Source organism: Triplophysa rosa, linkage group LG16 (assembly GCF_024868665.1).
Source record: "Triplophysa rosa linkage group LG16, Trosa_1v2, whole genome shotgun sequence".
NCBI lineage: Eukaryota > Metazoa > Chordata > Actinopteri > Cypriniformes > Nemacheilidae > Triplophysa > Triplophysa rosa.
The window spans coordinates 9,143,996-9,160,141 of NC_079905.1; the positions used below are offsets into that span (position 1 = coordinate 9,143,996).

The 16,146-nt window shown below is 37.3% G+C and overlaps 2 protein-coding genes across 2 annotated transcripts; both read right to left on the minus strand.

Moving 5' to 3' along the window:
- Positions 1-1,442: 1,442 nt before the first annotated feature.
- On the minus strand, positions 1,443-9,645 carry matn1 (matrilin 1). The gene is made up of 8 exons (XM_057355188.1): positions 8,466-9,645; positions 5,778-6,124; positions 5,127-5,349; positions 4,414-4,542; positions 3,866-4,270; positions 3,623-3,775; positions 3,459-3,539; positions 1,443-2,162 (listed from the first exon to the last, which is right to left on the minus strand). Exons 1-8 carry the CDS (start codon positions 8,545-8,547, stop codon positions 2,113-2,115), a joined length of 1,470 nt encoding a protein of 489 aa, XP_057211171.1. The 5' UTR covers positions 8,548-9,645; the 3' UTR covers positions 1,443-2,112.
- Positions 9,646-10,393: 748 nt separating this feature from the next.
- On the minus strand, positions 10,394-16,017 carry LOC130567227 (lysosomal-associated transmembrane protein 4A). Its single transcript, XM_057355189.1, has 7 exons — positions 15,827-16,017; positions 14,795-14,900; positions 14,451-14,527; positions 13,498-13,626; positions 13,283-13,378; positions 12,551-12,643; positions 10,394-11,134 (listed from the first exon to the last, which is right to left on the minus strand). Exons 1-7 carry the CDS (start codon positions 15,995-15,997, stop codon positions 11,060-11,062), a joined length of 747 nt encoding a protein of 248 aa, XP_057211172.1. The 5' UTR covers positions 15,998-16,017; the 3' UTR covers positions 10,394-11,059.
- Positions 16,018-16,146: the final 129 nt, after the last annotated feature.

The following is a 16,146-nucleotide window of genomic DNA, read 5'->3' on the forward strand; positions in this document are numbered from 1 at the left end:
ATTACAGTTACTTCTGATGTAATTAAACTAAATACTTTGTGTAACATGTGTGTGTGCAGAAGAGGAATTGACATCAAAATTCAAAGTCTAACTTTAAAATCCGTGCTTTAATGTATAATTCTCACATTTGTAATTAATAATAATACTTTATGCAGTTTTATATGATTTATTTGAATGAATGAAAAGAGCCGTTTCATGTCTATCCTTGAATCACTTAACTCATCAAGGTTGATATAGGATATAGAAAGTAATTAGTAATAAGTAATTAAATACTTTTTGAAGAGAGTAACTTGTACAGTAATCTAATTACATTATCGAATGTGTAATTAGTAACTAGTAATTAATTACTTTTTCAGAGTAACTTACCCAACACTGGAAATATGTAGTAGTAATTGACAGAAATGCAATATAATATACAAAATTATGCCTTCAGAGGTGTATAAAGACCTTACATAATGAAGCGTTTTGTTTTTATTACTTTAGAATGAGCTATTTTTCATCTAAATACACCGCGGGTCCCCGTATAAGGAATTCACCATGTTGTTTCTACAGTAGCCCTAAACGGACAAACTGCTCTAAAGAGCGCATTTCGAAAATATATCTCCTTCGGCAAAGAAGCGAAAACGTGACGACATGTTTGTCCTGTGTCAGCTGCCATAGTGCTTCGAAAGGAAGGAGGGACATGAGGGGGAGGGGTGGAGTGTGCTGTTGGTTGCAATTCACAACCTCACCTCTAGATGCTGCTAAAATCTCCACATTGTTCCTTTAACGCCGAATTACTTAGATAAAGTATATATATATATATCCCAGACGAAAATTAACTATGGTTTCACTACTGAAACTATATGTTTTTTTTATTTGTGGCAACATTGTCTAAACATGATATTAAAACTACTATATTTTAGACATAGTAAAAACATGTTTTTTACTATTAAAGAGATCATGCGTAATTCTCATAAGTGTCTGTTTGACCTTGCTTGAGGCATCCAGCCTGTGACACGTGCTACTGTTGTGGAAACAAACACAGGTCAATGAATTAAAATTAAATGAAATATTTTTTCTTACTGGAATAAGGTGTTTTTTTTTCAGGTACATTAGTTACATTTAGTGACAGATCAATTCACCCACAAATTCCAAGTTTTGCACTCCTTAGACTCATTTATGACGAGGTGAGAGACAAAAGACTATTGTTGAGAGAGGACTTCTTTCAGTATTAATTTTATTACACCTGATGTTACATAACTGCAGCTGTTATACATTGCGACACACATGCACGCACGCACGCACACACACACATCCCTCTGTACCTGAGACACCTAATTATTGTGTTGAACGTTTTCTCTTATGTAACCTGTTATTTATCCAACATGAAGCCTATCAGCACTGCTGTTTAGCGCACAACAACAAGGACGCAAGGACACAAGGACACAATGAAACAAAGAAACAGACACAAAGTGGGATTTTATTGCATCAACACAAGCAGTTATCATAACACTTGCTGAATGGATGATTGCCTGTGTCTAATGTGTTTGTGTGTCTGTATGTGTGTGCTCAGTTAATGGAGTGTTTTAAATAATAAACAAGCATTCACACATGTATTTCAAGTCCAATCTTATATTAAATTACCCTTATTTATATTCCATATAAAACAATCGATAACATTATTGGGGGGGGAAATGGTAGAATCGGGAATGAGAGATTCGATAAAAGGTAGAATGAAGAAAAGTACAGAGTGAAACCTCTACTAGATTTAATATCACATCACTTCCCCAGAAAGGATGACTTTCTTATGCAGGTTAGTACACATGCACAACCATAGGGAAGACTTTCATTCAAGCATACAGATTCCTGGCTGTGATAAATTATTGCTCTATGCTGGAGTCCTGATATGGGGATGGCTGTTTAAAACCAACCCCTTTCTTTTTAGGGTGACCATAATTCAAAGCACATGTAGACAGGAAAACCATGGTCCCCATGGACAATAGTGATGAAGACAGAACACAGAGGGGAGGAGAGAAAGTTAAGCAGGGGTCAGAGGTCACAGGATGCTCAAGGTTTTTTTTACAATGAAAGAAAGGGGTGATAGTGTGAGAATTAGATCTTGGTGCCGTCTCAAACGATCTTGTTCTCCAGGGCAGCGATCCTTTTTGTCACAGCTTCCAGTGATGCTTTTGTCAAGGAACTTACAGTTTAAGACATATCAGAGATTTTTCACAAGTTAATGTTTACTTTTACGCATTTGGCAGACGCTTTTATCCAAAGCAACCTCGATCAAGGTACATTTTATCAGTCTGTGTGTTCCTTGGGAATTAAACCCATGACCTTGGCATTGCTAGTATTTTGCTCTACCAGTTTAGCTGCAGGAATCCTGTTAAAAGTTTACCATCTGATTTTATAGAAAAGTCACGGTCATCTCTTGATATTTGATATCAGTTATCATATAGAGAGCCCAAATGTTTTTAATATAAAAACATTACACTCTAAAAATATACTGGGTTATTTTCAGCCAATGGTTGAGTCATAAAGGGACCAACCCAGCCGCTGGGTCATAAAAGAAACTATACTGGGTGGTTTCAGTCCAAAATGCTCCATGTTTCAACTCATGGTTAGGTCAAATATGAACATTTTGTGGGATAATTTAACCCAGTTGTTGGATTCCCCTTTTGACCCAACGTGGGTTGAAACTGACCCAGCATTTTATACTTAAAATGTGTACACTGTTCAGTAATTTTACAGAATTGTACTGTTATTTTAACCAATTTTTCATGTATAATGTCAAAAAACTGTAGTTTTACAAAAAATTTCTGTTTTTGAAATACAGTCAAAATTCATCAAATTACAGAAAAACTGCAAATTTACAAGAAAAACAGGAAAAACATTTAATTTTACAGGAAATAACTTATTTTTACAGTATATTTCTGGTGCCCCAGCTGCCGGAAAACTTTTTTTTTTTACAGGATTATTTTTCACAGTCTACTTTTGAAATGCGGTTAAATTACAGAAAAGACCGCAAAATTTACAAGAAAAGCAGGGGGGAATTGTAATTTGCAGGAAAAAATTTTTATTTTACGGAATATATCTGCCGCCCTACACTGTAAAAAAAGTCCTGTAAAAAAACCTGGAAATTTCTGGCAGCTGGGGCGCCAGAAATAAACCATAAAAGAACAGTTTTTTCCTGTAAAAGTACACCCCCCCCCATTTCTTTGTAACTTTGTAGACTTTTTCTGTAATTTTATGTTTTTTGACCGTATTTTTAATAATACATGAAAAAACTGTTAAAATTACAACAATTCTGTATACATTTTTTTTACAGTGCAGATGAACTTAAAAAGCCTCACCATGCCTCAAACGATCTATAGTTGTATCCATTATACATGGAACAGCATTCAATAGCATTCTGTAACTCAACAGCAATGAGCTTAATAGTAATTTGTTCATTATCAAATTGCAAAGGATATATTTCTTTGTTAATGCCTGTAGTGCCTCCTCCACCTTTTTCTGGAATTTGACAACTGAATTACATTCACAGGGATCTTCCACTGAAAATATGAGGACAAGGAAATCAGTTCGATGAGTTGCATCAACACAGGTCTTATTCATATTTTTTCATGCCGTCACGTACCTTGACAAACATTGATTTGCAGCTTCTTGGCGATTTGGTTCATGGCTTTGAAGTCAGCTGTGTAGAAGTAATGGTCAGCGACAGGTTCAGAAGCAATCTCCCTCAGCTCTTCCTCAATAGCACTACCAACTCCCACAGCATACATTTCAAATCCTGAGGCACACACGCATCCAACATGGTGCACTTTAAGAACAAATCCACACATCATACCTTATTACTCAATTTGTGTGTGTTGTTTCTCACCGTTCTCCTTGGCCTTCCTGGCTGCGTCTACAATGTAGTCTTGTGACCTTCCGTCAGTGAAGACAATACCAACCTTTGTGACACCAGGTCTGGCACCCTGGCTAGGAGTGAAGCTGTTGTCCGACAGAAAATTGAGGGCCTGGCCAGTCATGGTTCCCCTCTCCATGTACTCCATTCCTTTCACAGCGTCTTTAAGGTCCTTTTTGTTGTTGTGGCGTCCCAGAGGGAATTCCTGCTTCACAGAGCTGGAATACTGCACCAGTCCGACATGGGCATTGTTCTCGGAGACGTCCAGCTTGTCTATTATCTGGTTGATCCATTTCTTCACCAGCTCAAAGTTCTCAGGTCTAACGCTCTTTGAGCCGTCGATCAAGAAGACCACATCTGTGGCTGCGTTACTGCAAGCTGAGACAAGAGACAGATATGTTTGTGCTTGTGGTAACTGGCGTCAGCGTTTCATCTCATGATGGGATTTGTTTGTTTGTTTGTTTTGGGGTGGGTCGTAAAGAAGACTTGACGTCTCTGACACAGCATTCACACTTACTCACCGCTGCATGATCGTCCGTCGTTCATGAGTATGTGGCCCGTTCTGCAGGCGCACTTGAAAGATCCAGGTGTGCTGATGCAAATGTGCTCACAGTCATGATCGCCTGTCGCGCATAGGTCCGACACAACCGCTACCATGAGTGTAAGACACACACACACACCGAGTGGGGGAAGGAAGGGTTAGCGAGGACAGAATTATTCTATGTGAAGTGGAAACTGTGAAAATGAATGTGTTTTAACCGTCTGCTGTGGTCACGAGAACAGCAAACCTTTAAAACACACAAGAATACAGTATATCAGAGAACCAGGTACATCAGAACTTTAAAACAATTTGGTGTTTGAAGTGCCTGTTGCCCTGATGCAGATTTGCTACAGCACTGGTTCTCAAGCTTTGTTTCCGATTGTTGTAACCTAGTGTGAATAACCTTTTAGATGTCAGAAATCACCTCTGAGAACCACTGCTCGGCAGCAAGTTCAATCATATCAGTGAATGCACATGCTTTTACTTCTTCCCCCAGAGACCCGAGTGCAGCTGTGCATCAAGCAGAGGGTGGAGATCTACGTCTGAGGTGAATGATAACATGCCCCAATGATATTCGTGCCCTCAGCTCTATATGCACCTTTGAAATCACCGTTGATGATGTCAGCGATGATGAGGAGGGTCAACTCGAGACCTTCATTCTCTCCGCCCTCCCCCTTTTCCCCTCCCACTTACCACAGAAGGCCTCTTGGAACTTCTTGGTGAGCTTCTCAATGAGGCTGTAGCTCTCCACATAATCGACGTGATCCTCAAGTGGTTCGCTGGCCATCTGTCTGAGAGTGGTCATTTCCACGCGGCCCACTCCGATGGCGAAGATCTCGATGCCAGCCTCCCGTGCCTTGACCGCGATGTCACGGACATTGTCTTGAGGTCTGCCGTCGGTCACGATGATGGCCACCTGCGATCAATGTAACATATTTATACAGTATACAGGTGCAGAGATCTTCAAGGAGATTAAAGGGATAGTTGTTCAAAACTTTTATTTTTTCATTATTTAATCACCCTCTTGTCATTTCAAACCCGTATGACTTTCTTTCTTGTGCAGAACACAAAAGAAACAACATTTGTACCCATTGACAAAACCACTGAGACATTTCTCAAAATATATTTTGTTTTGTTCCACAGTAGAAAGAGTCATATACAAGTTTTGAACGACATGAGAGTTTTTATTTTTGGATTAAGATTATAGTAGATTTAGATGGTTGGTTGATTTATCCATTGATAGTTAACACAATATGCATGGTGCCCATATAAAAGATTAATGCTTCTGATGATTCCAATATGGACAGAAAGAGACTTATGGGATTGTCTGTCACAGAGCCTGACCTTGCTGATGCCAGGGGATTTGCGTGCGCCTTCTGCTTCGCTGAAGGCCACATTAATGGCGAACTGCATGGCAAGGCCGGTCATTGTACCAGAGGACAGTGGCTCAATCTTGGACACAGCCTTAACAAGTCCAGCCTTGGTTTTGTGGGACTTCAGTGAGATCTCATTCTTCACCCGGCTGGCATAGTTCACAACGCCCACGCGAGTAGCGTCAGGCCTAACGGTCAAACTATCAATGACTTTGGTGAGGAAGACCTTGACCTGCTCAAACTCAGAGGGGCGTACGCTTCGAGAGCTGTCGATGAGGAACACCACATCAGTGGGCTTAGTGTTACACAAGCCTGCAGCTAAAAAGAAGAAATGCAGAAGAAAGAGGTGATGTGAGAGATTGCCACATGGTGAAATGTCCAATTTAATACATTTACGCCCTCCTTAAAGGTACAGTTCACCCAAAAATTTTAATTATGTCATATACAGTATGTATAAATTTATTGTAAATAAATTTATTTAGAAGAATGTCAGTAACCAAACAGTTCTTGGTCATCATTGACTACCATAGTAGGAAAATTTGCTTTATGAATGTCTTTGTTCTGTTGAACACAAAAGAAGATATTATGAAAAATGTAAGAAAGCAAACAGTTCCGGGGCACTTTTGACTACCATTGTAATTTTTCCTACTATGGTAGTCAATGGTGGCCAAGAACTGTTTGACCATACAAGCATTCTTCCAAATATATTTCTCTGTGTTCATCAGAAAAAAATTATGTATACAGATTTGAACTCGAGGGTGAGTAAATGATGACAACATTTTTATTTCTGGGTGAACTGTCCCCTTAAATCTTTATGTTTTTTAAAAAGCTTGAACAGATCTGCAAAACATTAAAACAAAATTACTTTGTGAAAGTGAAATTTAAAAACACTAAAGGTGATGGATGATATTTTTCAAGAGGCTTAAAGCGATAGTTCACCCAAAAAAGAAAATTCTGTCATCATTTACTCACCCCCCCAGTTGTTCCAAAACACTTTAAATGTTGTTTTTCTGCTGAACACAAAAAGAGATATTTAGAAGAATGTTTGGATCCAAACAGTTCTGGGGCACTATTGACTTCCATAGTAGGGGAAAGAACCACTATGGTTGTCAATGTTGCCCCAGAACTGTTTCCCATATTCTTCAAAATATCTTCTTTTGTGTTGAACAGAAAAATAACTTATTTACTTTCCTTAATTTGTTTGTTGATGATAGCAGCGTGGTCTCTGTGTGTGTGTGCATACCTGTGTGCATGCGTGCGTGTGTGTGTTAGGGTGCGAGGAAGAAAGTTTAAGTGGAAAGCCAGACAGTCTGTATGTACCTCAATAAACGTACAGTGTTGGCACTTCTCATAATACCTCCCATTGATTATACATTCAGCTTCAGGTATGCATGTGCACACAGGTATGCACACACACTCTCACTTACACACACACGCAGTAAAGAGCCTCTTTGTGTACAAATGTAGAGATGTGAAACCTAAAAAAACCTACTTTTTTCTAAAGCACACAAACAATTAGCAAAACCACTGAAACACAACCCTAATTACCCACGATTACAAAATCTCTCTCACAGTTGGTCACTTACTGGAATCACATTCTAACAACATTTACACTTATTCATTTAGCAGATGCTTTTATCCAAAGTGACTTATGAATGAGAGAGTAACAATTTTGTCACTACTTAAATCTAGATTCTTGAGCGTAGGACACAGGGACAATATGTTGAACATGGGAAGAGATGATTAAATCTATACAGGAGACTAAGAAGGTGAGGAAGAGTGAAATTTAAAAACACTAAAGGTGATGAATGATATTTTTCAAGAGGCTTAAAGGGATAGTTCACCCAAAAAAGAAAATTCTGTCATCATTTACTCACCCCCCTAGTTGTTCCAAAACACTTTAAATGTTGTTGTTCTGCTGAACACAAAAATAAATATTTAGAAGAATGTTTGGATCCAAACAGTTCTGGGGCACTATTGACTTCCATAGTAGGGGATAGAACCACTATGGTTGTCAATGTTGCCCCAGAACTGTTTCCCATATTCTTCAAAATATCTTCTTTTGTGTTGAATAGAAAAATAACTTTTATACAGTTTTAGAACCACTTGATGGTGACAGCATTTTCATTTTTGGGTGAACTATCCCAATAAGCTCTTCAGAAGGTTACAATTCATGTCTTTGCTTAACATTGAAGAATATCGTAAATATATGAAGGATATTGTTAGAAACAATATGAGATAATAATGAGATACAAATTTATCGAATAGATACAATGTATCTAAATTGGTAAAGCACTGTGTTGCAGTGGAAAAGGTTGTGGGTTCAATTTTACACACATATAAAATGGCTTAAATGCACTGTAAGCCAATTTGGAAAGAAACATCTACCAAATGCATAAATGTTGCATAAATGTGCTATTTAGCATTTTGGTCTGAGCCTTCATGGAAATTCTTGGTGTTTTTTTATTTTCATATTTTTGGTATTGACTTGGTATCCATTTAGATTTATGCATTAAGCATCAATTCTGTTGCCATGAATGGAACCTATAACATTGGCATTACTACAGTAACACCATGCTTTACCACTTGATCTACAGGAACACCCAGCTAGTGCAAATCACATTAATGGATCCATTAATATCACAATCTGTTTTCTTACCCATGGCGGCCGCGTTTCTCAGATCCACGGTGGCTTGAGCTCCCAGGATGCATAATAGCATCACAAACCCCAGCAATGTCATATTGTAATGTAGCGTGAGTCCTCACGACCAGCTCGACAACCAGAGACAGACTGATTCCCAGTGAGAGAAACTCTCAGGTTATCAACACACATACACAAGCAGATACACACTTTACGTTTAGAGACGCCGCCCTCAAATCCATCTCTTCAAGGTCTATGTGGAAGCTTTTTGAGGGTGGCGATACCTGTTCCAAATTTTGGGGTAGGAAAGACAAACACACCTTGATCTGTGTATGTGTTTGTGTAAGAGAAACCAAGTTCATTTGGAGCCCTAGGAGGGGTCTCTAACTTGGGGCTGAACTCAAATAAACATTAAGATGAATCTGTCTTTTCTGGGCACTTTTCCTCTGAAATTAATCTCGCACACGCAGGAATTTATGTGCGGGGATTATGCGGGAAGCCTCAGTGCCTGATCTAACACAGACAGCCCTGTTCTGCCTGCGTGTACGTGTGTGTCTGTGTTTTTGTACCAAATGCACCACGCGGTGCCTTGTGTGCCTGCGGTGGTAAGTGTGCGTATGCATTTGAAGGCCTAATACTGGAATAATGTGTGTGTGGCGTACGGTGTGTATGAGTTGGTTCATGTGATACAAATTTGAGTGTGTAGATGTGTTTGAAGAATGTTTTGCATGCAATTACAAGATAATCAGTATTAAGTGACTTAAATATGAGTCTGTTTCTGACACAGAGCTATCGCATGGCTGTTGTGGTTATACTGCATGCAAGACGTATGGACTTGTTTTATAACATTATTATACTGGAAATAGCCACCATTACAATTCTTTAAAAAGTTTTTGTTGTGTCTAACAGAAAAACAAATCACACAGGTTCACAGAGTAAAGGATGACAGTTTACATTTTGGGATGAGCTTTTTGAGCTGTTTGTAAAGGGCTCAGGAACACAACTTTTCCGGTAGTTCCCTGTTTGTCTATGTAAATGAGGTGTGTGTTTGTTTATACATTGCATAAAACCGCAATTACGCTTTAGCATCCTGCATCCATCGATCGCCAACCTACAAAAATAATCCTCTGTACCCCCATGTGCCAACATCTCTCACAAGAATAATTTTAGAAGTTCGGTGTTTTTTATTTTATCATCTACCACACTGCAGCATACTGCAATGTTCTGGAGAACAGCATCTTTGTAATTCCCTTTGCTTAAGAAGAAAACATAAAACAAATAAAAAATGCAAAAATGTTTTAATTTATATTTCATCAAGTATCATTAAGCATAATGGGCTTCTATTTTTAAATTTGATAAGACATTATATTAACCCATAAATTTTAAGACAAGTGAATATATATATATATATATATATATATATACTTTTAGCTGTGAAAAGATAAAGCTCATGTTACAATTTTACAATCATGAAAAATAAAAACCAGTTAAATTCCAGTTTTTGACCACACTGTAAAACATTGCTGTAATTTCGCAGCATGTTTGCCAATAATACGCCCTTTTCACAATGACGTCACTTAACTTCCGCCTTTTTGCAAAGCAGTGTATCATAACATCCGTCTTGCAACAAACAAGAAGAAGAAGAAGAACTTCCGTTTTGCCGTCGCGCTGGAATTTAACAACAGTGAGAAAAAAAACTGACAGAACACGTATTCAACTACTTATACTAGCACCTTCGCTAACACAAAAAAAGAAAACAAAACACTTACCTTCATAATCAAACAGGTACTGTTCAACGAAGAATTTGTATCCTTTCTCTAGCTTTGATCTTGTCGTTAGCGAAAATTTGTCTGCAAGACGTTGTACATCATCTAGACGTATTTGTGGCAGATGTGCAAGCCACTTGGTAAACTCCATTCTGAGGAAGTAACTTCTTGAGTTTTACTGGCGGTTGGCAAATCAGCTTATAGGTGCATTACCGCCACCTTATGAACTGGAGTGCTAGCGGAAGTAATGATACACTGCTTCGCGGCAGAACGGAAGATGCGTGACGTCATGTGAAAAGGGCGTATTTACTGTGAAAGCATAAACTTACCTAGTTTATATATTTTTCTTTCATAAAACAAGACTTTATATCTCGGGTCACTTTTCTTGTTATGTAAATGTATCGTAATTTAAGAAGTTTTAAATATTTTTACAGAAAACAAGAGAAAAATGCTTAGGAAGAATGTCATTTTTTGCAGGTGTTGATGTGCTAATGCCAGTCTCTTCTTGCTCGTTTTAAATCTCAAAAGTCAAAGTGTTTTAATTGTGATTAAAGTAATTGAAAATTGTACTAATTGGAAAGTATATTACATAGTAATTAAATCTACAGTAAATTACTGGCAAACCTGCTGCAAAAACTACAGCAAAGTTTTACAGTGCAGTTTTTGTGATGTATATGTGATGCCAAACTCCTTTCACCAAGATTGGGCCTCCTACCAGTAAAAGACACACTATAGTAAGAAACATGTTAGTCATTATTTGGTTACAAGTATTGGAATGCACGTTTAGCATGTGGTTATTGGCATGCGTGTGAATTTGTGCTCATAGCGGTCTAGCTTTTTTAAATTTCATGGCTCTTGATAGCTGGGGGGTACTCCTTCAGTTTTCATTTTGAGAGCTTCATCATAGGAAGGTAGCTTCACCTGTTAGTCAAAGGAACAACAGATGTTTATTTGAATTATTTAATCATGATAGTGGACAGTAATTGATATTATATCTACAGTATATATATTGTAGGAATGTACAGTGGCCTGAAAATTTTTTATTTTTTTATTATTATTTAAATTAATAAATATATGAACACTTCACAATAAGGTTAAGGGACAGTTCACAAAAAATAAAAATTTGTCATCATACGCCCTTTTCACATGACGTCACGTATCTTCCGTTCTGCCGCGAAGCAGTGTACCGTTACTTCCGCTAGCACTCCAGTTCATAAGGTGGCGGTAATGGACCTATTAGCTGGTTTGCCAACCGCCAGTAAAACTCAAGAAGAAGTTTCTTCCGCTAGCGCCTCAGAATGGAGTTTACCAAGTCCCTTGCACATCTGCCACAAATACGGCTAGATGATGAACAACGTTGTGACAAGCAGAGCGGGACGAGAGAAATGCGAGACCGGTGCAACGCGCAGCTGGCCTCGCGCAGTTCCCTCACGGCCCTCGTCCCGCTCTGCTTGTCACAAACGTCAAAACGAAAGTAAGTGTTTTTTTCTTTTTGTGTTAGCGAAGGTGCTAGGATAAGTAGTTGAATACGTGTTCTGTCCGTTTTTTTTCCACTGTTGTTAAATTCCAGCACGACGGCAAAACGGAAGTTCTTCTTCTTCTTCTTGTTTGTTGCAGGACGGATGTTATGTTACACTGCTTTGCGAAAAGGCGGAAGTTAAGTGACGTCATTGTGAAAAGGGCCTATTTACTCACCCTCGAGTTGTTCCAAATCTATATACATTTCTTTGTTTTGCTGAGAAAGATATTTGGAAGAATGCTTGTAACCAAACAGTTCTTGGCCATGATTGATGACCATAGTAGTCAAAAGTGCCGCAGAACTGTTTGCTTTTCTATATTCTTCAAAATAACTTATTTTGTGTTCATCAGAACTTAAAGGTGAGTAAATGCAGACTTTTTTATTTTAATTTTTGGGTGAACTGTTCCTTTAATGCATGAATGAACACTGAAAAACAGTTTTTAAAGCATTTATTAGTATTTATAGTGTGTGTGCGTGCGTGCTTGCGTGTGTGTGTGTGTGTGTGTGTGTGTGTGTGTGTGTGTGTATGTGCATGCTTGCGTGCGTGTGTGTGTGTGTGCGTGCGTATGTGCGCGCGCGCATGTGTGTATAATGATCACGCTGTTTTAATGATCTCTTTTCATAATTTAACATTGAATACTTTTGTATTACGATTGTATTATGTTTAAAAATCACTTCAATTTTTACAATAAAAAATAACAACTATGCAAAATGGAACTAGCAGCTGTTTGGAATGGGAGATTTATAATCCAAATTCCACCGTAGTCCATAACATTATCGTATGACACCAAAACAAACTCTGTTATAAATGCACTTACTGTCACAGTATTTCCAGTGTCAACGTGCATGCCAGGAGCTCTTTCTCCCATCAGGGCATAGAAACATCTCATTGACACTTGAAGGACATACACCTACACAGAAAACACAGAGACACAAATAAAAACCCAAAATGCACAAAGCAAAATACTGTTCTATAAACAAATGCAACAACCTTGTGGAAGGCAGCTGAATTTCTCTTTACCTTTTTGGTAAGTAAGACAGAAGCCACTTTATGACTGGCTCTATACATTGCTTTCCTACCTCAGGAAACTAACTTCACTTTTTTGCAGTTATGTTTTGGTTAACCAAAGTTTCAAGGTCACACACAAACACATACACTTCCGTTGAAAAGTTTAGGGTCACTTAATTCATTCTATATTTGTTCTATATAATTTTTTCCATATTTTGGAATAATAGTAATTTTAACAGAACTATGGAATAACACATATGTAATTATTGCATGTTGTGACAAAGAAAATCCAAAGTAAATCGAAATCGAAAATCGAAATATTTTAGCATCTTCAACGTAACTCCCTGGGATACTTTTCTTAATTCTTATTGGTTGCTTGAAATAAGTTAAAAGTGTTGGAACAGTTATACTTTTTTTTTTACAAATACTAACTTTAAACATTTAGACAAATGTCTTCAGCTCAAAAGGTTTTTAAGATCCTGAGAGACCCTACACTTCGTAGATATGTATATACAAAGCAGACACACATGTGATATTATACCTTCAGCAATATGTTAAAAATAAAGAGAACAGTGTATCCCATGATGAAATGGCCCATATCCTCCTCATCAAGTCTATCAACTCCTTTGTAATATTTCTGTGGTAGACAGACACACAAATACACACATTAAGTGAACAGAATTGGATCGATGAAGTGAAATCTTACTGAATTATCCACGAAAACAACTTGTGTAGTGTAGGTTATGTTTTTCTTACTGCAGCTTGCAGGACGTCTTTGTATTTGGGGGTCCCTGGCAGTCCCCAGGCTCCATTAAACAGGGACAGAAAACTCACTCCCAAATCCACAAACACCAGCATCACAAAAGGCAGCACAAACATGGGGCCCTTATATAGACACAAACAGATAACATTTTAAGCAATTTATAATATAATTGTCTTTCTTTGGTATACACTCGGTCTCACATATTCAATTAACAAAAAAATAAGAACAACAAACTATTAAAGCCTAATCAGATTTGAAATGTGTCGTTTGGAAAGAGCGTCAGGATTCTGTATTTCACCACATACATAAATATTGAGACAAGCTCTCTTTCTGGAAGCTGGGTAAATATTGGTCGGCTGCCGGGTTTATAATCTAAGGTGCGCAGAGATGACTTACACACTTACAATCTCCTTATGCACACCCTCACGCAAATATGCACACATCCAATAAAACAAAAGCAGTCTAGACTTAGTCAAAAGGTTTCACCACACAGATAGCTGTTTTACAAATTTAGTATTTATGCTTGTCTTGAAAATTCACAAATAAAACGAAGCCAAAGAGATTCATTTGAAAATAACTGTTTTAAATAAAGACAGCATGCATACAAATAGCACAATGACCACATTTTTTGTTATTAAAATCCATAAAATAAATTATAAATCTTTAATGTAAAATAATACATACAGTTTGTATTTTATAACTGCTTTGGAAATGGTGTCTTATAAGCCTCAACTACAAAAACAATCATCAATAGTTTTACTTAATATGTAAATGTAAATTTAGATTCCTAACCATAAATTGATAAATATAAAGTTTAAATATTAAAAATAATATTTGTGTATTATTAAACTGCTATGCATTTCTTTTCCTATAGATCAAATGGCTTTTTATGGATTCATATTATATTATGTATAGATAGAAACTTTACTTTTTAGGCCACAGTTACCTTGCGTTGAGAGAACAGAACAAACACACAAGAGATCGACATCAGAACCAGCATCACAATGTTTGTGCTAAAATCAACTGGAAAGAGAGAGAGAGAGAGAGAGAAAAGAACAAGAGAGAAAGAAAGTGAGAGAGATATTTTATGTCCTTGCATGTCATGTCTTAATCATTTTTATTTTTAAAACATTGTGCTAAATGGTCTGTGCAAATCTAGGCAAAATGGATCAAGATGCATTGGTGATGTTCTAAACTTTTTACATTTTTCACCAATAAGTGTATTTTATTGATAAGCTTGTAAAAATAAACATACAAAATAAGTAACTGTTTGTTGGGATGTGAACTCACAGATACGCTCACAGCGGGTAGATTTAATATCATGATAGGGGATGCCGCGAGTTTTCTCCCAAGAAGCCTTTCGAATGATGTCCCCCAGTTCCAACATATTACATATCTAGAGAAATGCACACACACAGGGGCATAGATGGAATGAATCTGACAGAATGAATTCATAAAGGTAAACGTGTGTCTCGGTGTGTGTGTACTCTGGCAGCCGGACTGTTTGGACTCTCTTCTCTGAGCCAACACCAACAGAACATGTTACACAGAAACAGCAGTTCATTCAGAAAAAAACAGTTAAAGTGTAAATTACATAACATACACACAGCCTCCTCCCTTCACTAGATATTCCTATGGCGGTTTACACATGGTCTGGTTGACAGAAGGTTTCCTGTAAACATTTTTATTCTTAAAAGCTAAAGATTATATAATGCATTTCATGCTAAACATTCACAAAATATTTATGTAATAATGATGTAATTAACATTCAGAACTATTAAAAACTTTGAGAGTGTACAATTGTTTCTTAGTAGCCTTTTTATGTACTAATAGACTTAGTGTATCTGTTTAGTTAGTGTTATCTTATCTTTTATTTGTTGTTAAACAATAATTAGGTCCAGAAAAGCGAGACTGTGCTGTACAATAAACATTCTGTTGAGCAAAAAATGTCAGTATTGAATCTATGGCTCAGTGACTGTCACTTCTGTCCTTTAAAATGGCTTCCTGTCACAGCACAAAGCCCATAAAATGTATTTATTCAGCGTACAAAACCTTTTTGTACTTATTCATAATTGTATACAACTAAAACCATTGGACTATAACAATACTCGATATATAACTAAACTTCAAGCTTACACACATTATTGCACACGCTACACAAAGCATATTAATTGATTTTGTGCTCAATAAGTCTGTCACACACACATACAGTATATACACATTCAGCACTTCAATCTGGCTTCTGGTATTGTTAAAGCTCTACAGCATTTCTAAGTAAATGCATATAAAGTATTTAAGCATATAAATAAGGCTGTATTTTACCAGATATAAGATGGCAAACGAGCGAGTTGCTGTGGTGACATGGCAGCACAGGGAACGTTTTCCGGACATCTTTATCCTCCAAGTCTTTAACGATAAAACAAACAAGCTGAAAGTGTCAGAAAGAACTTTTAAAAACCCAACAAGCACACCCTGATAATGATGGACACACATGCAGATGTAAGTTCCTGTGTGGTAGGTTTCCTGTCTAACTTGTGGGGAACTTTTTTCATGATTCGATGACTATCTTTATTTTAATTTTAGTGAGATTTCTTAACATCTCTGTTCCATTTCAAATGTTTTTTTTTTATGTATGTGAAATT

What these genes read in the sequence shown, in the direction of transcription:
- matn1 (XM_057355188.1), bottom strand. Translation starts at nt 8,547, where the DNA reads ATGACATTGCTGGGGTTTGTGATGCTATTATGCATCCTGGGAGCTCAA. An exon ending in GTTCCAAGAGGCCTTCTGTG is followed by an intron (nt 4,543 to 5,126) that starts GTAAGTGGGAGG and finishes CACTCATGGTAG; the next exon opens with CGGTTGTGTCGGACCTATGC. An exon ending in GCAAATCAATGTTTGTCAAG is followed by an intron (nt 3,540 to 3,622) that starts GTACGTGACGGC and finishes TCATATTTTCAG; the next exon opens with TGGAAGATCCCTGTGAATGT.
- LOC130567227 (XM_057355189.1), bottom strand. Translation starts at nt 15,997, where the DNA reads ATGTGTGTCCATCATTATCAGGGTGTGCTTGTTGGGTTTTTAAAAGTT. An exon ending in AAGACGTCCTGCAAGCTGCA is followed by an intron (nt 13,379 to 13,497) that starts GTAAGAAAAACA and finishes TGTCTACCACAG; the next exon opens with AAATATTACAAAGGAGTTGA. An exon ending in ACACTGGAAATACTGTGACA is followed by an intron (nt 11,135 to 12,550) that starts GTAAGTGCATTT and finishes TTTGACTAACAG; the next exon opens with GTGAAGCTACCTTCCTATGA.